Source organism: Sitophilus oryzae, unplaced genomic scaffold (genome assembly GCF_002938485.1).
Source record: "Sitophilus oryzae breed Bouriz unplaced genomic scaffold, Soryzae_2.0 scaffold_811_pilon_pilon, whole genome shotgun sequence".
In the NCBI taxonomy this organism is placed as follows: Eukaryota; Metazoa; Arthropoda; class Insecta; order Coleoptera; family Curculionidae; genus Sitophilus; species Sitophilus oryzae.
Genome location: NW_022147430.1, coordinates 2985360 through 3010314, shown reverse-complemented (window position 1 = coordinate 3010314; position 24955 = coordinate 2985360). Strand labels below are relative to the sequence as shown.

General features: G+C 34.0%; 1 protein-coding gene across 3 annotated transcripts in view; it reads right to left on the bottom strand.

Moving 5' to 3' along the window:
• LOC115889236 (potassium/sodium hyperpolarization-activated cyclic nucleotide-gated channel 1-like) overlaps positions 1-24955 on the bottom strand; it is a 77646-nt gene that overhangs the window by 9173 nt on the left and 43518 nt on the right. For all 3 annotated transcript variants that reach the window (XM_030909181.1, XM_030909182.1, XM_030909183.1), the window contains 2 exons: positions 16434-16623; positions 7748-8061 (listed from right to left, as the gene is read on the bottom strand). In XM_030909181.1, coding sequence (XP_030765041.1) covers positions 7748-8061; positions 16434-16623 — 504 coding nt within the window. The remainder of the gene's footprint in view (positions 1-7747; positions 8062-16433; positions 16624-24955) is intronic.

The following is a 24955-nucleotide window of genomic DNA, read 5'->3' as shown; positions in this document are numbered from 1 at the left end:
AAGATAATACCACAAATAGAAAATCAACAGGTTTTTTACAAAAATCATATTAAAATTACATTAAAAGGAAACCTAACTAACTTTTTTACAGAAATTAAGAAGTTTTCTCTAAAAAGTTTCCCCTAGAAAGGCTTTGACTCGCTTCTTAAAGCAATATATGGATTCAGCCTTCTTTATATCTGTAGGCATGTTATTATAGATATTTATGGCGTTGTATGAAAAACACTTTTCATATTGTGCAGTTTTGTGCCTGGGAGTATCATACAGACCCCTGTAACGAGTATTTAAGACATGAATATCCGAACGTGGTATTAACTTAGCGTACAAATATTCTGGTTTTTTAGACATATTAATTCTATAAACTAAACACGATAAATGATACTTATAGCGCTGTTCAAGATTCAACCATTTTGTGTTTTTAAAGGCATCAGTTATGTGATCAAATTTACGCAAATTGTGAATAAATCTAGCACAAGAGTTTTGGATTTTCTGTAGGGTATATTTATTATGAGATGTTAATGCGGACCAATAGAGTGTATCACAGTAGGATAGCCTGGCTAAAATAAGTGATTCGCATAGCTGCTTTTTGATATTAGGATCCAGAATATCTTTATTCAAATAAAGCATTTTTAGTTTTCCTACACTATTCTGAACCAATGAAGAAATATGTCTAGAGTACTGCAAATCTGTATTTAAATATATGCCAAGATTTTTTTATTTGTCAGTAAACTCAAGATTAACATTATTTAACTGGATCACAAAGTCATTCACGTTCTTCAACTCTAACCTATCCTTACCAAACAATAGAATCTTAGTTTTAGTCTCGTTTAATTGTAAATTATGTATGTTAGATATTTGATAAATATTATTAAGATCTTCGTTAATCTGTGTGCAAGCCACTGATGCGGCATCCTTTGAAAAAGTGTAATATAATTGAGTGTCATCCGCATATTGATGGGATCTACAGTAATTCAATTTACATGGAAAATCAGCTGTATATATAGAAAATAAAATAGGTCCAAGAATGCTTCTTTGTGGTACTCCCTGATCAACATTTACCCAGCAAGAAACCTCATCACCAATTCTAACCCTCTGACGTCTCTCTTTTAAGTAACTATTAAAAAATGATACCACATCGCCACTAAACCCAAAAGAATGAAGTTTTTGAAGTAATATATTATGATGTAAAGTGTCAAATGCCTTGCTGAAGTCGAGCATTATAAGACAAGTATTTAATCCATCATCGCAAGCTTTGTAAATATCATCAGTGACTTGCAGCAAGTAGTACTATATCCAGCTCTAAAACCCGACTGCGTACTAGGTAAAATTCTAGTGTTTTCAATATACGTTATCATTTGTTCTTAAATAATTTTTTCAATAACTTTTGATATTGTCGGAAGCAGGCTTATTGGGCGAAAGTGATTCAATTCATGCGGATTGCTGATCTTAGGTATTGGAATAATATCTGCATCTCTCCAAACTGCTGGATATACTCCGTTTTTAAGGCAGTAATTTATTATGTAGGTCATGTGAGTGCTTAAATGAGGAAAAACCATGGATAACAATTTTAAGTTTATGAAATTGGGCCCATTAGCATTTGATTTAATTTTACGGAACGTGTAATCAAAAGTTTCAACTGATATTTCCTTAAAATTAAATTATTGTTGTATATCTTTACTAATGTTGATATAGTCAGAATTTACACTATTATACATTGTATTACATTGTGGAACAGAATTAACAAAAAAATTCATAAATTCGTTTGGATTTCCCTCACTAACTGTATTCACTCCCGACGTAAACTTCAAATTTTTTAATGTTTTACAAAAGTTGCCACGATCTGTCTTGAACTTGTAAGTAAGATATGCGTTTTTTTCAGATTTTATGGAAGCATTAACAAAATTTCTAAGATTTTTATATTCGATGTAAGAGTTATCTGTCTTTTTAGCTTTAAATTTTTGATATGCCTTCTTTTTAAGTTTAATCACTAATTTTAAGTTTTCAGTAAGCCACGGAGCTGCTTGTTTCGTAATTCTATTTGTTTTCAAAGGGGCATAAATATTAAACAACTCTAAAAGCTGAACATTCCAGAACATTAGCATATCATTAACATCACTTATATATTTTAGACAATTCCAATCAATCGCTAACATATCCCGTTTAAACAAATCATAGTTAAGTTTAGAAAAGTCACGATAAGTTATGAAACGAGGTTCCTTTTTAGGATAACTGATTTTCAGTTCAGCCACAACCATAGAGTGATCCGATATATCAGTCATATCAATAACGTATGAACTAGTCACAATATCAGTATTATTTGTAACGATAACATCTAATAAAGTCCCGGCGGAAGGCCGAGTGGCTGACCCGATTATCTGGCTTAAGCTAAGTTTCTCCAAAAATGAACCAAACCTTATACTATAAGAGTCAGTGGTATAGTGGTTAGAAATGTTTAAATTTAGATCGCCACCAAACACGATATAATCAAATTCTGAAACATAAGTAAAAATTATATTCTCTAAGTCATCTAGTGCTGCCATAACATTCACATCAGGAGGCCTGTATAACGCTCCCAAATACATTCTCTTACCTGACAAAGAGATCGACACCCAAATACTCTCAAGGCCGCTTTGTACTGCCGCATGTGTTAAAATTTTAAATTTTATATTATCCTTAATGTAGAATGCAACTCCACCTCCTCTTGATTCTCTATCTTTTCTAAAGTTTATAGTGTGGAATGTTAAAGCTACTACTGGGTATATTAGAAGTTAGCCATGTCTCTGAAAGATCTATTATTTCGAAAGAATCATCCAACAATTACTCACAAAACAAATCAAAACCCGTTGCTATAGATCGAAAATTAAAATGCGCAAATCTTAATTTGCTATCCTCCCTACTATTCTTCACCATAATTCACAGTCACAATAACAATGTCGATAATTTAATTAATTAATTACTTCAGTAAAATATATTAAAAAAAGCAAAAGATGAAAAGTCCTTAGACAGAAAATACGTATTATATTAGTGTTCACTTGTACTCCCTCACTGATCCAATATATTCACTAAGTCTTCCGTGGTTTTAAGTGAAAACTCTTCCAGAATCCGTCCAAGCATTGTTTTTCCCTAGCTTTTCTTTTGCTAGTAATAGTAATTCAAAACGAAGTTTTGTTAAATCTTCTGTTCTAACATATTTTGATCCTTTTAGTTTTTTCTTTGCTTGATATACTTACATGATGACATGACATAGGGACTCACTAAGCCCAACGTCGCGGACTCGGCAGGCGCCAAGGTAAAAGAGGTATCGATTTTTGGTAAATTTTAAATGTTTTTGACCACGTCTGAAGTTTTGCAGTTTGAAAATATATTATTATTATTATCGGAAAAAAACAATGGTAGACCACGTTTAACATTGCTGCAGACAATTTTGAAACTGGTGAAAAAAAATAAAATTTTGAAAGTAATTGACCAGATCTGCCATTGATATATTTTCTTTATTAGGGTCTTATAAACTTATGTTAATCACGGCAGATGTCTTTATTGAGTACACACTTCAGCAGACAACAAAATCTGAACTACTATCCAGTCAGATGTATGCATAAACTAATAATTGTAATTATATATCGAACATCATCAGTAGAATTTTCTATCTCATACTGTACGGACGCCGGACGCGTTTGCCGTTTTTGCTCTGGGAGAAGTATTTTTTTGTTCTTTTTTACGATCGATAATAAACAGTAAACGATAGTGTGTTTCGAATAAGGGGTCGGTTCAAAATTTAATGTTTCCTTACATTTAATTTACTGGGAGGGACCCATAACGCGGATGGCGTCTTCAAGGAACGATCAAATGAGATGTTCACACTGTGAAAAGACTGTCAGAGTGAATTCACCTTCAATTTCATGCTCTTCATGTCTATCATGGTTTCATAAGGGTTGTTCGGGTCTCACCAATCCCGAATTCAACAAACAAGCATCATTGTGGAATAAATCAAAGGAGACCACTTGGATATGCAAACCCTGTATGGACGAAACACTTTTACAATCTGGTAGAAAAACAAACACAAAAACCAAATCTCGTCGTTCCATCGGCCCTGGGGCTGCTCTTCCCGAGGATGTTCCTGGGAACGACCAAATTTCACTTCGGGATATTATGAATAAATTATTACAGATTGAATCTCAATATGCCGATCTCCTTTCCAAATATAAGGAACAAATTAAAATAAACGCTGAACTCAATACAGAAATCGCAGAAATCAAACGTCAACTTTCCGCTTGTAACGGTCCTGCTGCCACGTCCTCGGCTTCGATGGCAACAGACGATTTGTTGAGAGAACTTCACGACCGGGAAAAGAGAAGAGGGAACTTTATCATATTTGGACAACTAGATTCTAACTCTGAATCCATAAGCGATCAAGACAAAGTTACTGCACTGAATATATTAAATTCTACACTACCAAACAACAGCGTTGATCCAGTCAGCATCAGAACCTTTCGTCTTGGAAAATTTGCCCTGAATAAATCACGCCCTATAAAGGTGATTTGTGGTTCTTCTCAAATTTCTCAGAAGGTACTCTCAAATTCTAAGATTCTGAGGAACACACCCAACTTATCCAGTCTATCAATCAGCTCCGACAAGACACCCAAGCAACTCCAAGAATACAGAGAAACTAAACAACGCCTCATTGATAGACTAGCAGCCGGAGAATCCAATCTAAAAATTAAATATGTTAATGGCAGTCCAAGAATCGTTAGTGTGGACGTGAATCATTTAAACTTCCAGGGAACGCAAATAATCAGTCCGGCTTAAACATCGCCTACCAAAATGTTCGTGGGTTTAAGACTAAGACTCATGAATTCTACAAGTCTATATCTGTGTGTGAACACCACATTATAGCAATTTCTGAAACCTGGTTGCAGTCTGGTCTGAATGTTGCTGAGCTCATTGACACCAACTACAATTTGTATCGTAAGGATCGTAATTTGGAAGTCTTGACTGTTACCAGTGGCGGTGGAGTTTTGCTGGCAGTACGAAGTTATGCCAATTCGACCGTATTGGACCTGTCCATTTTTGAAGATGCGCTGCCGGCGCTCGACATTGTTGAGGTGAGTGCTGCGGGTGATGGGGGTGTTCTGTATGTGTTCGCAATTTACTTTCAGCCTAACACTTCAGTTGAGCATTTTCGTGTATTTTTTATGTTTTTGAGTCCTTAACATTTCTCGATGGACGCGACATAATCTTATTAGGCGATTTCAATATTCATTTTTCAGATTCACTTGCTGAGACTTGTCCAAAACTTCAGCTTTTAAACGATTTTCTCGCTTTTTTTGATTCTAAGCAATATAATAGAATTCAAAATCAAAACTGTAAAGTTTGTAAAAAGTTTTACAAAACAATACTATTCTTGACCTAGTTATTACTAACTTGCCTTCAGAAGTCCTTACCACTTTCCCATTTGCCAAGGAAGATGGTTATCATCCAACACTACTAATAATTCCTGATTTGCCGATGAAACCCCATTCAAACTTTCCCTCTACTGTTCAGGCAAAAAACTATAACTTCAGTAAAGCCAACTACCCGCATCTTTATAATCTTATCCTTATCACTAACTGGGACTTTTTACAAGGCATGGAAGACGTTAACGCAGCAGTTGAGGCTTTCTATAATAAACTGTATGAACTCTTTGACCAATCCATCCCACTCTACCAACAGTATAAAAATAACAAAAAGTGTTCCTACCCATCATGGTATACATCCGAAATCATCAGTAACATTAAGGAGAAATCTAGAATCTTTAAGAGATGGAAAATCAATCGATCCCAGGAATCCTATGGTACTTTTAAAACTCTTAGAGCAGTGATTAAGCAACAACTTGCTGAGGCTTATAAAACGTATATAATCGCTACTCAGGACTCACTACGAGCTGAACCCAAGGAATTCTGGAAATATATTCAGCAGAAACAGAACAGATCTCGAATTCCTAGCACTCTTAGAAACAGTGATAATACTCCGCTTGACAATCCCACTGACATTGTAAATTCTTTTGCCAATTTTTTCCAGGGTGTTTATAATGTTTCAAGCCCTAGCAATGTCTCGTATCAATGTGGTAATAGTATTTATTTGGAGACATTTGAAACCGAAGATGTGCCGAAGGCCTTAAAGTTCACTAAAAATAGAAAAACGGCTGACTCAGATAAAATACCTTCCTTTCTTATAAAGGATTGCGCTTTTGTTCTGGCTGAACCATTAACTAGACTTTTTAACCTTTCTATCTCAACACAAACATTTCAGTGTTTGGAAGCAAGCCAAGATTAGTCCAATTTTTAAAACGGGCAACAGAGATATCATTGAGAATTATCGTCCGGTCTCAATTCTACCCAACATTGCAAAGGTCTTCGAGAGGTGTATACATAATAAACTATTTTACAAAATTAAAAATTTGATAACACCATCTCAACATGGCTTATTTCCAGTGCGATCAACTGTCACCAATTTAACATGCTTTCTTGAATATACATATAACTCTATCGATGAAGGTTATCAGGTTGATGCTGTTTACACAGACTTCTCGAAGGCCTATTGATAAGATTGACCATGGGATTATGGCGGAGAAAATGTCACAAATGGGGTTTGATAATAAATTAATAAAGTTCTTTTCCTCATATGTACATCAACGCAAGCAATATGTTGAATATAACGGTCACAGATCGTGTCCCTTTATAGCCATTAGCGGTGCACCGCAGGGCAGCTGTTTGGCACCACTGATATTTTCAATATACATAAACGATATAGTGACCCAATTAAAGATCTGTTCGCTTATATTTGCAGATGATCTGAAGATTTTTATCGACTTGCTTTAAACACCTGTAAATGCAAAAAAAAGTCCTATTCTCTGAAACGTATTGAACTTGACCACCCCTATACCATAAATAGCGCAATCCTAGAAAATTGTGAGCATGTTAAGGACTTGGATGTTTACTTGGATAAGAAACTGACTTTTAACATACATATTGATGAAGTATCTCGTGGCGCTCTTAAATCTTTAGGATTTCTCCTGAGAAGGAATCCACAGAAGGTTTCAATAGTCCATTATGTCTAACGGCATTATACATGAGCCTTGTGAAATCAAAACATTTGTTGACAAAATTAAATATTAATTTCTATAAATACCGTGATCATATTGATGTGAAACAGGGAACTTTATAACCATACATCTGATCGGATAGCAGTTCAGATTTTGTTTTCTGCTGAAGTGTGTACTCAATAAAGACATCTTCCGTGATTAACCTAAGTTTATAAGACCCTAATAAATAAAATATATCAATGACAGATCTGGTCAATTACTTTCAATTTTTTTTTCACCACTTTAAAAACTGTCTGCAGCAATGTTAAACGCGTGATAATGGTCTGCCATTGTTGTTTTCCGATAATAATAATAATATATTTTCAAACTGCAAAACGGCAGACGTGGTCAAATACATTTAAAATTTATCAAAAATCGACACCATTTTTACCTTGGCGCCCGCCGCGTCCGCCACTTTGGGCTTAGTGAGTCCCCATGTCGTATACAGTAAGCATAGGGGCTTCACTGTACAAAACCCTAGGTCTAGTCAAATACATACAGGTAGTCTTTCACTGGCTCTTAGACTAGTAGTAATAAAACTTCCAGGAAACCGATAGAAAGGGAACAAAAAAAACCATAACCAAGGTAAGAAACAGAATACAGCCAGAGTTGTCATTTCGTTGTTACCTCAAATAACTCAGAACTGCTAGTTAACTCCGACCCGTCCGTATGCAACGTTGTCGTATCTGCGTAACGCTCCAAAGCTTGAGCATGAATTTGCTTGAGTAAATCAGGATGATGCCTGACCACGGTCAAAAACTGACGCCTATTCAATCGAAACACCTGACAGGGTGTCACGGCTTCAACCGTGGCCACCCTGGCCACGTTCACCACCAAAGATATCTCTCCAAAATGGGCACCATCTCGTAGGTAACAGACTTCCTTTCCTTTTGGAGTTTTTACTACTACAGTGCCGGCTAGAATGAAGAACATGCATCGACCTGAAAAGAGTTTCGTATTTAATGTAGTGATGAGAGATATCTTGGTCTTGCATAAAAAACGAGACCAAGACCAAAACTAGCGTTAGAACTGCAAAACTTTTGACTTTGACCAAGACCCAGCATGCAAGACTCTTGTGCTGTTGCAGTTTTAGATCACGTTTTTTATTTACATCTCATTTCTTATATAGTCATAGTGGTAGACCAAAAAACGTTTCAAATCGTGATAGAATGAAACCGCTTGGCAGAAAGTTCACTTACATATAGTAGGATGATTTGGCCCGCAGCACCTTATCAGGAGTGGAGGCAGATTCAAAATGCGGAATTTTTCAAAATCGCGCAGCTTAACTTAATTCTTATGAGACTAATGGGGTTGAAATTAATAGAATAGCAATTTTAACTTTTATAATTTGTTAAAAGTACAGCGTTTTTAAGAAAAAAAAATAAAATGGCGTGATTTTTTACAAAATGGCGCCGGATACAATTCCTTATTCTTCGGAATCTTCTAAACTAAAATAAAAAATTAAAAACAATAAGTCTACTTAGAAACTTTTAGTTGGTCTAGCTTGGAAAAATATAAAAATATTTAAAAATACCAACTTTTGAATTACACTGTTGGTGCACATGTCTTTGGAGGAACTGCATTGCAGTGTACATGGAAGACCACTTCTTTTGCATTTACAAACTGCTACATCAAGTTGTACAGGAGCATTAAGCTAGCTCTTGGCATATCTGCCGTACATTTGGAAGAACAGACCATAGGGGAGTCCACTTTCAATTATTTTTAACCCAGCCCCATCCCTTAGGTGATGGCGTTATGTCATCCATATCGTAAGAACGACCCCAGACTTGACCAGCTTGGTAAGCAGCCCTTAGGATATGTTGATATAGTGCTGCAGAAGTCGGAGGTATCAAATGAATTGGCTTGTTTTGGGAACAAAATAATTCTTTTTTTGTGGTGTCAGTGTTGGTTGCAGTGCTAAGTGGATTGTACATCTGAACAGTGAATCTAGCAAGAACTTTGACGAAATCGTCCGGAATGGAAGACAGTGATGGGCTTGAAATAGCTTGAAAAGCTTTGATTGCCTGCGAATTCCATGTTTTCCAGGCAGACTTTTTTCCTTTGTAAGAAAAGAAAGACACCGTGTCACATTCTGTAAAAGCATGAAACCCAGGAAGAGCGCTAGCCTTGTCGCCAAGAGCATCTAAAATATGATTTTTTAGGTCATTTGTGTTATTTGTGTGTGAGAGGCTTACCTGCCATAAGGTGTGCTGCTAAATATCGTCTCTTTATACCTGTACAAAAAAGAACCCATAAATTCTGGAGACCAAGAGATTTAAATTGTGCGTAAAAAGCTATACATAATACTAGTACATCAGTATCAACTGTTAGCACTACTACGTTCTGAGACCCATGCTGCACCGCATTCTTTAAATGGAATATTATTCTGCCATCTGCTTCTTCTTTAGTACTACATTTTACACCATTAAAGGATTAGTTTGCCTTTGCTGATGAGTAAATTATGTCACCTATATTTGATACATATACTATTTTGCTTTCTACTGCAATAAAAGATTTTGCTAAAAAACCGAAGAGATCAATTTTGCTTAATGATTTTTTTAAGAAATCTGGCCAGTTTGGTGGAAGTCTAGTAAGACCGGTTACTTGGCGGCGAATTCCATGTCCTCGTTCTTCACGGACAGTATATTTAACGCTATCAATTACATATTGATCCCAAACAATATCAATGCGCAATGCTCCCAATTTTGCGGCATCTTTTTGAACATAAGTTTTAGGCTCCAGTTCAAAATATTCTTGAAATGTTTTGCTATAACGGCTAATGACAAAGTGTACAAGAGCTGCACCATCGTAAACCATACCATCGCATGATTCTGGATCAGTATCGCTTGGTAAGTTCTGAATAATAATTGAAATATTGTAAAATAATTGTGGATAATAAGTGGATTTAATAAAGTCAAGTCGTTGTTGTACTGAGTGTTTTGAATTATTGGGATCCACGGATAGAGTAAATTCGTAACAATACTTAATGTAAAAGGTTTATATTTTATATGGAAATTTAATATTTTTTCTTTGAATTTTTTTTGTTTTGGGGGGGTGGCAGGTGGAGAAGGGTGGGGGGCGGAAGGGGGTCTTCTCACAATCACTTTCTTGGTGCGATGCTGCTTGTAATAAATTTTTGATTTGAACTAAAACTTATATCTCGCACGTAGGTGATAGAGAATTAGCTCACAACTACTAATTAATACAGAACTAAATTCCGCCATTTTGAATTTTATATACTTAGTGTTGTATTAATCCTATTATTATTAGCATTTGAATTCAAAATATACTTATTAATTTAATCGATTAAAAAACTTGAAAAAAAAAACCAAAAAAAACATAATTCTAAAAAAACGCCGCCATTCTGAATTTGCCTCCACTTGCAATAAGGTGCTGCGGGTCAAATCGATTGTTTATGTGTACATACCACCTATACCAAGATGTTTGCTTCTACCATTATTTGAAACGTTTTTCGTGTATTTGATTTCTACCGCTACGACTAATAGTAAAATTATCTAATTTTGGTTCCCTCAAGGATAATACAAAAGTTTTTTTGTCGAAACAAAGAATACATAAATAGTTACTTATTTTTGCATAATTATTGCTTTAACTTATTGCAAATAGGATGATTAAATTAACTCTTAGCTCAGGTTTTTGCCCGACTTTTGCACTTCTATTGTTTTTATTTATTTTGATTAACGCAACGTTGCAAAAAAGTTTACACTTAATAGTTATTAACTTAGGATATTAATTAGGATCACTAACACTTGTTAGTGATCCTTCTGACCAAAACAATCAAAAATTATTCTACGTCAAATTTTGGTTATTGACTAATCCATGCTAGTTTCTGTGTGTAGAATTGTTCCACAAGTGCATCAAAAATTTCAGTAACTCTGATTTATAGGGTGCAACAAGGGTGTTAGTTGCAACAGCTGCACCAAGTTCAGTTTCGGCGCAGTTTATTGAGATAACATGACGGAGAGCAAAAATATCTGGTTAGATAAAATAAAATAAAATAATAATACTCTTTTAAACTAGGTTGAATTATGTTAAAATGTTAATTATTATATTTTTTTACCTTATTTATGAAAATAAGTATAGAGTATAGTATATTTATAGAAAGCTTATAATGAGACAAATAAAATAAAAAAAATAATATACAGCATATCCCATTTAAAAAAATAAGTTTATATAGTCATATTTCGAAAATGACCACTCTCAAGTAGTTACGTCACTGGATTCTAAGTGAAACATTTCAGTATCTCAGTTTCCACTTTTTCGATAAGTTATAAACCGAGATACGAGGGGAGCAAAAAAACGCAAAAATTTTAAATTTGCCATGTATTTCAGAAACAAAAAACGCTAGGGAAAATATGTGTAGCATCTTCCGATTCAAAAAAAAGTAGCATAGTGATGTGAAAACCGCATCTTTGTGTCTACTCAACGAGAGAGCCCATAAAACACACGAAAATGGGACACCCTGTATTTTTATTATTTAAGTAAATTTTAATTCAATTATGGCGACATCTGTCCGGGAACGGACAAAGTAGGAGAAAAACGAGTTGCTTGAGTAAATCAGGTAAATCAAACTGTAATCAACATAAATTTTGAGAAACGAAATTTATACGACAGGTAAGGGGTGGTAGATCTCGATAAAAGAAATATATTTTCTCTTTCTCGTTTTTTCAAATAAGTCCAAAATAACGGAGTTAATTTACTTTAAAAATTTCCAAAAAAAAATATTTTTTGCTAAAATTTTGAGAACCACTGGATCTTTTTTGGATTTTCTTTCTTGTAAATTTAATCTACTACCTATGTTGCCATATTATCAAGAATTTTTTTTTTAAATAAAAACTAAAAAAAATCCACAAAAATTTTCAAAAAATTCCGAATTTTCAAAGAAATTTTTTCGCAAAAAAAAACTCATAGGCGTGTTTCTAGGGTTGAACTGTACTACCAGTTAAAATACTTGCACTTATTTCTGGGACACTGTATAAAAAGCATCCCGCGCTAGTCAGTCAGTCAGTTTTGATTTGTGAACCGTGACAAATTGGCGAAGGTGCCTAGAAAATCGTAATTTAAGTTAATACTCAGTTGTATTGTTAGTTGCAATTTTTACTACTACTCCTGTGTAAATAGTGTATTATACCGAGTGCGTCTCGACAGTGACTCATCCCCTATAACTTTTTTATTTTTTCAGATAAAAAAACGAGATTAGGTATGTTTAGTATATGATACAAATTAGGATTGATTGACGTATTCACTTGTTTTCGGTCACTTCCTGTTTCACCGGAAATGACTACAACTTTTGATTTTTAAATAGCACCCTTGGTATTTTTTTACTTTATTAGATAGAAAATTACATTCTGAATAGAATTACATATCATATGTCAACTTTTGACATTCTCGCTTAATAAAAAAATCGTATTTTAAAATTCAATCTAGAGTGCCATGGCTATGCTATAACACTAATTCTTAATCAAGGAGCCTTGGAAAAATAGATAATAGATTAGATTTCGTCGTCTAATGTTTTTGTCCTGACCACCCAAGCAACACACAATGGTATATTATACGTTTAAACTGATCTAATACCGTCCGTCTTATCTAGATATACGACAAAGAATGTGAAACGTATAATAAACTACAAAATGTCCGCGACTTCAACGTATATATTTAAGGTTTCTATATTCCTTTTATAATCGTATATACATAATATACCAATATTATACAAGATGGCAAGCGTATATTAACAATTTATGGTATACTAGGATTACACGTAGACCAAACACATGTATTAAATGTTATTTTTCCTTATAAATTTATAAGTGAAACAGAACCGTTTATTAAATGTTATTTTTACATACACATTTATACGCATCCAGGAAATGAAATTTAGTAATATAACTACCTAGCATTATCGTTTTTATTAATATGAAGGATTTTTGAACCAGTATAAACAAACCTAAGGTTACTTAAGAACTGCTACGTAATGGTGACATGGATTATACCCTATGGCCTCTTTATATAACATAATATTGCAATCTTTATGTAACCTAAAAATAAAAACTTTGTTTTTACTGCTTCAAAAATCCTTCTTATTAATAAAAACAATAATGCTAGGTGGTTAAATTACTAAATTTAATTACCTAATATATTTTTTATGGTAAATGGTAGGATTTTTCATGAATAAGTATAAAAAACTTAATTGGAAATCTTCTTTAATAACATCTTAAAAATTGGAGACATCCATTACTGAAATAAAAATAAACAAAACATATCATAACTCTTAAAATAAGACAACTGATAATGCATAAATATAACCAAAACATACAAAATAAAGAATAAAATATAGATACTAATATATATATATATATATATATATATATATATGTATATATATATATATATAGATTTATTAAACCGCTTATACAAGCCCAAAAACTACGTTGCTTCATTGGGCTCAGACCCGATTTCGACATTTCAGGCCCGGGGTCGGGTCTGAGTACGATTTCAGTGGTTATCGTCTAGAACGGTTTCCCCACTTCCCCTGACCAAATTTCAGCTGGGCCTGAAAAAATGGTTTTACGTTTTTTATATACGATTGGGGGTACACCGGTATTGTCACGGGCGGCGCCACCTTCGACATTAGTATAAGTGTATAAGCCGATTTACGTTGAATCGATGTATTCAGACCCAAGAACCGGCAACACGGTAAAGCAAACTATTAAAGGGAAACGAAGATATAGCCGTGTTATATTTGGTAGAAAACAAAATGCTCATACTCCACTCCCACAACCGGTTTCTGGGCCTACCCTTCATCAGGTGGGCTGACCAGGGGCTGGCTCTCACCGATACGGCAAGCAAAACTTCTTCTATATCAACAGACGATGTCGTAAAGTGTCGGTGAGATATTAGTGCATCTCCCGTCAAAAGATGGTAAAGAGCGTTTTTCGGCCCGCTCAAATATATCAACAGACGATGTCGTAAAGTGTCGGTGAGATATTAGTGCATCTCCCGTCAAAAGATGGTAAAGAGCGTTTTTCGGCCCGCTCAAATATATGAAATGAACAAAACTCTTACACTAAAGCTGTAAGAATATATATATATATATATAGAAGAAGATATATATATATATATTATACATACGTTCACATTTTTTTTCTGTTATATAATAAAAATATGGAGAAAGGGTAAACAATATATTAGACAATTACTGTTGGGGTGTTTAATATGTACTTGCTAGTAATAAATAAAAAAACTTTCGGATAACAAGCTTTTGTATCTACGAAAAGGAATAACAAAGTTTAGGTTTAAGCAATGTCTATTTTTTAAAATAGCTTTTGCGCGAATTGTCTTTTAATTTGCAACAGAGGTATCTAAACGGTATACAGTATACGTTTACAAAATCTATACTCGATACTGTAAAAACTTGTCATTGAACATACTTGTGCATATAAAAATGTACATACATACAAACATGTGAAATGTGAAGTTAAATAAAAGCTTATAATTGATAAATTTAAACCCTCAATTCCGTTTTCCAAAGGAAAAAAATCACTATATTCCAAAGGAAAAAAACACTATATTGACGAAAAAAAATCCTCAAAACGATAAAACGTGTACTACGTAAGTAACAGAGCCTATAAGTGTACTTCCTCTTTCTTCTGCAATAGAACTATAAATTGTATAAAAAGAATAGCTGGATATGCCATATTTATCGATATACCGTCTTTAAGAAAAGTATTTATAACGACGCACTGATGTGAAACAAACAATGCGTGGACACAATGGCGTCTTTTCTCTTGAACACGCTTATGGATACCCTGAGCCTAGACGTTTCATTGAAGACGCAACGTGATTGGGTAGATTTGATCATGTGATAAGATTTTGTAGTGTCGAGTATCGGTTTTATATGCGTATACCATATACCACTTAGATCCCATTGCAATATGACTGGTAGTTCTGATCACGTGACTAGATTTTATAGTGTCGAATAAACGTTTCGTATATGCAGTCAATATAACATTTCTATACAATATATTGATACCGGTTATATACCTTTTTGAAATTCAGTTCTTTTCAATATTTTTTTATATTGGAGTTCAAATTTATCAGAAAATCACAAAAATAGTTTGATAATGACTTACTATGTCCTTTGTGTCTGAACTTTTCAAAAATTAAGATTATAAATGATTTGGTGCCAAAATCGAAATATTATATACTTAAAATATATGTTTTGAATATACGTTAAAAAGCAGTATAATAATCTTCACTATAATAAACGTATATACTAAGATTAACGGAAAATAAAGCCCTATAATATGCGTATATTATACGTTATTTATAAAAAAGTTATATGAAATACGTATATTATTTATAACTTTGAAGCGATATACGATTTTTATACGAACAGTCCGTTTATTAAACGCATATACTCTGGAACGGTGTTGCTTGGGCAGTTAGAAAATGCCCAAATCGTATTTTTTATCATATCTCAATTTTTTCAAATGGAACGAGGTTGGCTCATTAGCACATTTCAAAAAAGCATTTTTTTACGAATAATTTGATACCACACACTTGGTGTTTCGAGTCAAATTTTTGTTACGAACCGCAAGTTATAATTTCAAATAAACCATATGCGAAAATGTCAAAAGCTGACGTATGATATGTCATTCTATTCAGAGTGCCATTTTCTATCGAATAAAGTAAAAAAAATACCGAGGGTGCCATTTAAAAATCAAAAGTTTTAGTTATTTCCTGTGAAACAGGAAGTGGCCGAAAACAATTGAATATGTCAATCAATCCTAATTTATGACATATATTAACATACCAAATCTCGTTTTTTTAACTGAAAAAATAAAAAAGTTATAGGGGGTGAGCCACTCTTGAGACGCACCCAGTATAGTGAGAAAAATAAATCTGTTAAGTGTTATCGTGAGTTTGATTAGAGGATCCACAGAATCCGTAACAATATTAAAATAGGTAATAGAATGCACGTTCGAATAAAATCGTTGCCTCTAGTAAAATATATATTAAAAATGTGCAAGGCTTGAATGAGCAAGAATGTTGCAAGAGTCTTGCAGCAATATCAAAACCAATACTACATGTTAAACTGCAAGACCAAGATTTGACCAAGGGAGTCTTGGTTCTGGTTTTGCATTTGCTCATTACTAAGTTAATGTAATGTTTACATTACATATTTATTTTCAATCAGTGTCACAGATCACTCACTTTTAGTGATAAATAACACCTAAGTAGTGCTTTATAATGCCACTGATACATTAAAAGTTTTATTATCCACTTTTATCACTACCTAACATCCCGGCTTTAATAATTACATCTCCTGGCAGGTATATTTCACATGACAGACTGGCTCTCAACTTTTCCAAAATAGTTTCAGGTAGTTGGTTGAACAAGATTACTCTCTGTGTACTTTCTCTAGAAATTCTGACTAAAATCTCCCGACGAAGAGCTTCTGAAGTTATTTTTACTATAGTAGACTCCTACAAATGTTAAATAAAAAATATAGTAATTGAAAAACACAGCTAAAAACTCATTTGCATTTGTTACTTTTAATGATCATCTTAGAGAATCATCCAAGTAATGAGTGTAGATAATTTTTGTCTTATCCTAATTTTTGTTTTATCGTCGGTTTTATCCAAAGTATTCACAGAGGATAAAAAATGACACAATTTGTCCTCTGACCAACTTTTAATGAAAGAATCGATCTCAATCCGATGATTCGTCCAGAGTGAAGGCTCAGTGAAATGTGTAACAGCCCCGTTTTTGTTTTTTTGTTCCCTTCACAAAGACCAGTCGAATCTCTGTTGCAGTTTCTTGTGTTTACTATTGAGAGTTTTACATTTTTATTATATTTAAATTTATTACCAATCATTAAATTAATTTTCTTTGAACATTAGGTCCTGAAATTTTTAATGTTCGTTCTATCATTCGTAGATTCTGTATATTCTATTTAATTAAAAAAAATCGGAGTCTATGAATGATAAGACGGACATTAAAAATTTAAATGGAATATATTTTAATCTTGTAAACTAATTTCCGATCGTTCTTTTATTTAAAATCAAACTAAGAAGTAATCAGTGCATCTATTCCATACTGAAAAAAACATTCTTTTCTACACTTTAATCACGATTTTTGGCAAACGGATTGACTGTGGGGTGTAGCGGTTCGATAAGGAGGGGTTTCTCGAATCTCACATTTCAAGAGGATGAAAACGCCCCTCAAATATTACAATATTTGTTATTTAAAAAACGGTTAGTCTTTCGGGAAAACGCTTGGACAAGCATAATTTATTTGTTTTTTTTACATATTTTGAAATTTTTAAAAAAATCGTACAGGGTGTTCCAAAAAGTTGGGTAATTTCTAAACCACGATTCTGCTTAAACTGCTTGAAGTAAAAATCTTATTTTTGGCAAACGGATTTTTTGAAAGTCAAATTCCAACGAGATGGAACTACCCCTCAAATATTACCAAGTTATATAATAATATCGCCATATTGTTTTTTCTCATGCTGATATAAATGTGAGAAAATTTTATCCAGTTTGTATGTTAATGGAAATTATTGCTTTGCTTTATCATCGCCATTACAAATGATTAATTCGACGCGAACGAAATCGCTGGGACACGCTAGTTTGTTGTATAATTTAATGCCGGGTCCAGACCAAGACGACAAAAAAACACGATTCTGAGACTAAAACAAGACAAACTTGCGACAAAAAATGGGGAATTCTGACAAGACAAACTTGAGACAAATTGTCCACACCGCAAGAACCATCAGATAGCCTTTAAGATCGTCGGGGGTCTAGTTCCTCTGAGAGATGCCTATACCTGTGCCTCCTGAACTTGCGGAAGCATCTGTGTAGACCGCTATCTCTTGAGTGTTCATTACTCGGTTGCTTTCCCATTCTTCTCTTGTCGGGATGCAAATCCTTATCTTTTCTCCAAAATCATGTTTGGTGAGCATATAGTCCGTTTTCTGGTCTAGCAGATGTGGACTCGTGTTCACCATGATTTTCCCTATCACTGGCAATATCGAATGACCGTAGTTGGTCTGGTTCCACAGATTCGATTCCCTTAATGTTAGGGCACCCTTAGCGGCCAGATCCTTCTCGAGTCAGTCGATTGATTGCAAGGCGAGAATTGCTTCTAGCGCAGCTTGCGCTGTGTTGTTCCTTGCTCCGGTTGTACCTAGAGCTGCTAATCGCTGTAGTTTTGTGAGGCTTTTTCTATTAGTCTATTTAAGTACCGCTTCCCACCATACTAGTGCTCCATAATTAATGATTGGTCTAACCATAGCAGTGTACATCCAGTGTATAATGTACGGCTGCAAACCCTATCTTTTTCCAAATAATTTTTTACATGCATAGAATACATTTATTCCCTTTATCATCCTTTCCTCCGTGTTCTTTTCCCAGGAAAGCTTCGAGTCCAGAATGATTCCTATAGTGTGACCAACGGATCTGAAGCTACGGGGTATCGGCCGGGGAACGCAGTTGTAAACAAAACACGCCCAATTTCATTCATAAAATAGGCATGGGCGTACGGTGTTTTATGAAAATAATGAGTATCATAAATATAATATTCAGATTAATAATTTTTTTCAAAAAACTTTATGCTGTTTGAATCGTTACTGTTGAGTTAGCAGATAAACACACTAAAAGCTTTTATTAAAGCTCCCTTAAATATTTTGAATCATTTTATTATTATGTGTTGTTAATAGATATAATAGAAGAAATAATTTCAGCTGGGGGTTGGAATCTTTGGTCTTACACAGCACAATACACCAAAACACTTTTACTTTTACACTGGACGCACGTTTCGCTAACCATATTAGCATCATCAACAGATAATCAAGACTTAGTCTTGAGGTATATTTATTTATATATCTGTACTAACTATATTTTTTCTATAATACATATATATAATTTTAGATATAACTATTTCCAGCAAAAAACAATCTTGAAAATAGTTAATTTTGGAAGCGCAAACAAAACAAAATTTTACTCACCAGTAAATCCAATATTGCCTATTACACCAGATATGGTATCGTTCCGCCAGCACTTTTTTAAAGGTTAGGTCATTGTCTACCCATGTTTCATCCAAATAGATAATACTTGGCGATATTTGCGAATTTTGCGTATATATTTATATCTCTCTCTGCAATATAATGGGCTGCTCCATTAATATTTATCTGTTATTTTGACATTTACGCCAAAAAAATCCATTTGATTTTAATAACCCCTAAGCGTTTCCCTGCCAAAGGAAAATTCGATTCTTCCTGCAATTTTTGCAAAAGCTTTCTAATTGTGGGGATGACTTTGAATTCGAGATATAATATATTTATCAAATACCTGACCACTTGGAAATCAAAGTCGTCGAGTTTTTCAACAGCAGTCTCGCGTGGTCGTTTCTTTCAGGGCTGGATATCATTTTATCGGGGTTAGTTTCCAGCCTTTTTATCTTTTTGTGAATTTTTTATAGCCGATGCGCTAACTCCGGTATAAAGAGACATCCGCTCAAGTTTACGTTTAAGCGGCAACTTAAGCGAACTCTCTGTAGCTTCTTCATCGCAAACCCTATTATGAATACAAGGAAATAAACCAAATGAGATTTCATCCACGTTTATTTATATATATTTTAGTTTAGCTAAAATATTTAGGTAAAATGCGTGCTTTTCATTTTAGCCAATATTTAATTTTAATTTAATTTTTATATTCTAATAATTACATATATTATTCTATTATTCTACTTACCTATATAAATTAGCTATTATTTCTCTTGTATGGCTATGTAGCGTCTTACCCTTAACAAATTTATTCATTTTAAAACACAAATATACGATCAAACTTAATATTAATAATTAAAAACTACGAACGAAAAACATTATAACAAGATAACATAACAATAAAACACAACTTAACTATTAAATATACGAAAAATATAGGAATGAAATTTAGGATAACCAGTATAAAATAATGAAAGAAAGTAATAATGATCAAAAGAATGACCCCGCCACTGGATATTTCAATAGTATTCAATATTTCTACTCTTTTCAGAAGAGACCGTGAAGTTGGGGATAAAGATAGCGAATAGGAAAGGCGTAAAAGCCCTGGCAACCTCGTGGTAACAAATCCTGTGACGTACTCTCGCCAATCATGTTCAATGAATAGGCGGCCATGCGCGTCGATGCCGGTTTGCTAACGATATCGTTGAAAAATCTTCACCTTCCATAATAAGCAGATTATACAGAATGAAAGAAATAAGTTATTAAATAAAACATATTGAACAATATGAACTACGTTAAAATTCCTTAGTAATATACGTCAGAATATATGCTAAACACATTATATATAATAAAAATATATGAAATTTATAGTTCATGTCTGGCAATTTTGCAATTTTATAGATAAACGTGGCAATATCGATTTTTTTTCTCGCATTCCTTCCGTAGCTTCAGATCCGCTGGTCAAACAGTATATATTTTATTTCCTTAGCAAGTACAAGTGTCTTCCCTTCCAGATTTGGTAGCGTGAACTTTGGTATCTTGTAGTTTCTTGTAAACAGAATGAGTTCGGTTTTGTCTGGGTGATGCCCAAACCATTCCTTTTGCCCATTCCGTTAGCTTCTTCAGAGCAGATTCCATGATGTCACTAATCGTCTGCAAGTCTTTGCCAACGATCAATATTACAACGTCGTCTGCATATGCCTTTATCCTAATTCCCTTCAGAGAGGTCAGGATCGGGTTCATTACAATCAGCCACAGCAGAGGGGATAATACCTCTCCTTGTGGCGTGCCTCTTGTTGCGCACTTTTCGTCTGAGCTGTTTCCCTAGTAGTCCTGTTTTCTAGCATTTCTATAACCCAGTTGATGGTCAACTGCTCTACCTTTACCTCCATAGCTTTTTGATCGCCTCTGTCTTTACATTATTGAAAGCACCCTCTATGTCTAAGAAAGCCACTAATTCCTGATACCTGAGAGATTTTTCAATTGTACCTACTACCGAATGCAGAGCACTTTCGACTGGTTTACCTTTAAGGTATGCGTGTTGCGCAGCACATTGCTTCTCAATATCTGGGGCCGTATTCTGTAACTTTGAAAACGCTAAGCGCTCAGCGTATATGACATTAATTTTCGCTGAGCGCGCACTTAATTATCGATTTCTTCGTTTGACGCGCTTCGTCTTTACTGATTCCGCTGAGCGCTTTGAAAACGGTTAGCTTAAAGGATCGTTTTGCTTGTCGAACTATAAGTGAAAATCAGAAAATTTGTGATTTTGTGCGTTATCTTGTTCTTTAATGAAAATTACTACTTCTTCTATAAATTCTTCAATAAGTAATTACCTACTTTTTTTCACTTAATGATCAATTGATCATTTACGACTTGGCAGCTATAAATATCGCTCAGAACATCGAAAATGCTGAGAAGTGTTTTCAACATTTTCCTCGTATAATAAGAATAATGACATATTTATAGAAAAATAGCTTGACATAACTCAACAATAGGTTAATTCACGTAACATTGACATTTTTCATTGTTACATCCGTCAGTTATCAACTTTTGACTATTAGCTACATTAGAAATTGTGATGTTGCCAATATGTGCTCAACGCGTATCCAGAACACGATTCGCATGGCAACGAGAATACCAAAATCGACTGCCTTGCGTTTCGCTGATCGAATACTTGCGCTCACCGCTTTGAAAGCGTAACGTTTTTATGTCAAAGTTACAGAATACGGGCCCTCTGTAGTCTCCTTTGATCTTTACCGACTCAACAAAAAAAAATGAGACAAAAATTTCGCAGAAATGTATTGGATTTGTCGCAATTTTGTCGTAAAATATGAATGTTTCTGTCTTGTCGTTGTTTTGTCTGCTTGGTCTGGACCCGGCATAAGATACCGAGCAGCTCTTTATTTTACTTTATAGAGCAAATGATTGTAACAGATATTTTATTTAGATTAAAGCTGCAAAAATTAGTTTAAACCGAATTTTATTATCGCTATGTTGGTCACATTGTGTTATTTGACAATTATTATCCTAATGTCTGTCATTACTTGGAATAATACCGTGTTGTTGTTGAATCTTGGTGAGCAATTCTCGTCACAAACAATTCCTTTCGAACTAAATTTTCTAGTTTTTGTATTGCATTTCTTAAAATTATGTGTTGAAAATATGCCGAAGCATTTAAACAATCGAAGTAAAGAGCTTGTAGCTTCCCTGATAAACAATTTGAATGAGAACGTGACAATAAAGATTTAGAGACCTTTATTACCCTTGACTGCAGTCAAGGAAGTAAGTTTGATTGATATTGATTATACTACTTTCAAAGTTAATTTTTATTAAATTCTGTGATTATTAGTTTGCGCATAAATAGCACCCTTTTACTTGTTATTACCACGTATGGAGTTGTATTGACGTACGTCAATAAATAAATAACCCCAGAATAACGCTTAGAATAATCTTCATAATGGACTAGTTTTTGCCACTATGTCATAAGTAAAATAAGCTATAAAACAAATAAATCAATTAATTCCTAAAATATTAGTTATTAAATTAAAAATGAAACGTAAAACTCTTTAAAAAATTATATAATAAATATATTATTTGTCGATTTTAAATTAAGATTCATCTCATAAATCTATCACAATCTGGCAGCGCTGTCGCCATCACTTGTCACTCAAAGTTGATCACGTGCATCGGAAATTGTTTTGTGATTACCATAGGTCCTATTCTGCTTTGTTTCGTAGCAACAGGGTGTTTTTTTTAAGAGAGAAAAAAATATGAAAAGTTCATATAAACATGGGTATGGAAATGCATAGTTTAAGAGTTAAAGGACGCTAAAAGTTTTTAAAATTAGTTGTTTTGTAATTATCTTAAATACCATTACTTTTTATTTTAAATTGATGTAGGTTGGACTAATACTAATAATAATTAATAATAATAATATTTAATAATAGATTGGTAAAATATGTAATTTATTAATTTTATTTTTATTTTAATTTTATTAATTATTGTGATTAATAAAATTGCTTTTATCTCATCAAGGAGGCCGAATTCGAAAAAATATCAAGAAATAACTTTTAACTGGCATTAGACGGCCTACACAATTTTTATATCAAAAGAAAAAATCAGTGGCGCACATGTTTTTTTTTGAAAAAAAATCCAGTGATAACTCATATGCACATCCCTGATAAATTTATCGACACATTTCTAGCATTAAAATATGTAGGCACTACCTTCAAAATTTCATTCGAATCATTAAAAGTACTTGGAAGAAAATTATAACATATCGAAAGATTATTAAGTCTTTGACACCCTGTAGCTACCAAATAAATCAGAATCGGACCTATGTTGATATGAAAAATAAATCTTATTTTTACGTGAGGAAACTCCCCACGAGAGATGGCACATATTTTTTGAAACAGAAAATTGGATTAATTTTAGCAACAGATACAGCCACGGGCAAGCAATGTTGGTAAATGCAAATCGGTTTAAAAATGACATTTAAAGCAAAATGTGTTGTATTTCTTTTTCTTGCACCAATTTATATTGTTTGACTAACTTTAGTGAATATTACGCCATTGTGCTGTGATAGATTGTATATTTTTGGATATTAATTTTTGTAAATTCTTTTTTATGGTAAGTGTTAAAAAATAAATTTCAAGCATTTTATAAACTAAAAAAATAAATGAGAAGGAATGTGTTTGATAAGAACAAGATCTTATGATAAGAAAATGGATTGACTAGGGCTTTATAATTTGTTTTTTATTTTTATTTATATAACTCCTTAAGCCTTTAGTTATCTATATGTTGTTTTGTAATTATTTTAACACATATTTTAAAACTTATACATTAAAGAGTGAATAAAGGTTGTACTTTGTTGTAGATATATAAGTGCGGCGTTACACGGTCCGTTTTTGCAGGTTACCGCACTGCGGGTCCCGTTTTGCGGTATGGCAATATCGCATGAGATGGCATGGCAGATGTAACACCATCCGTTTCTGCGGGACGTGCGGCGACATGTTGCCGCAATGCAGGATTGCGGGATGCGGGAACCTTGGTGACGACACAGTCAGTTGAATGAAAACTGTAGCACGGTACGTTTCTGCGGTATGCCGCTTTGATCGCGAAAAGCAAAATATGTTTGATACGGACCAATTAATCGAGCTAATTCGTGGGCTACCTGCCCCTTGGGACAAATCAAACCCTGAATATTCCAACAAAGATGCACGACAAAGGGCATGGGTGAATCCTCATTGTCGTGTTTTGTTTCGTGATGCTGGGTCTCAATATTTCAAGCAATATATCAAAAGATTTTTGAGACATCCGATAGTAGCCAAAGAATTTATCATTGTACTTTCGAATTTTAGAATAAAATTTTCAAATCTTCGTCTTCTTTCGCGTTCGGAATTAAAAGGATGAACCCAGGTTTTACGGCATTTCGGCTCTCGTAATAAATTTTTAGCTTCAAGTAATAAAACAATGTTTAATTTTGAAAGAGACATAGTTCCTTCGCCTCTGCGTCCAAACCAATCCGTTTTGCAGGATCGTATAATTGGAGGCCACGATCCGTTTCTGCGGCATCCTGCAAAACGGGATGCCGCAAAACGGACCGTGTAACGCCGCACTAACAGTGATGAAGGCTGTATTGTTGGCTTTAGGATCGTATAATTGGAGGCCACGATCCGTTTCTGCGGCATCCTGCAAAACGGGATGCCGCAAAACGGACCGTGTAACGCCGCACTAACAGTGATGAAGGCTGTATTGTTGGCTTTATTGTTGGCCGTTTGTCTATAGACTGAATAAAGATTTTTAAA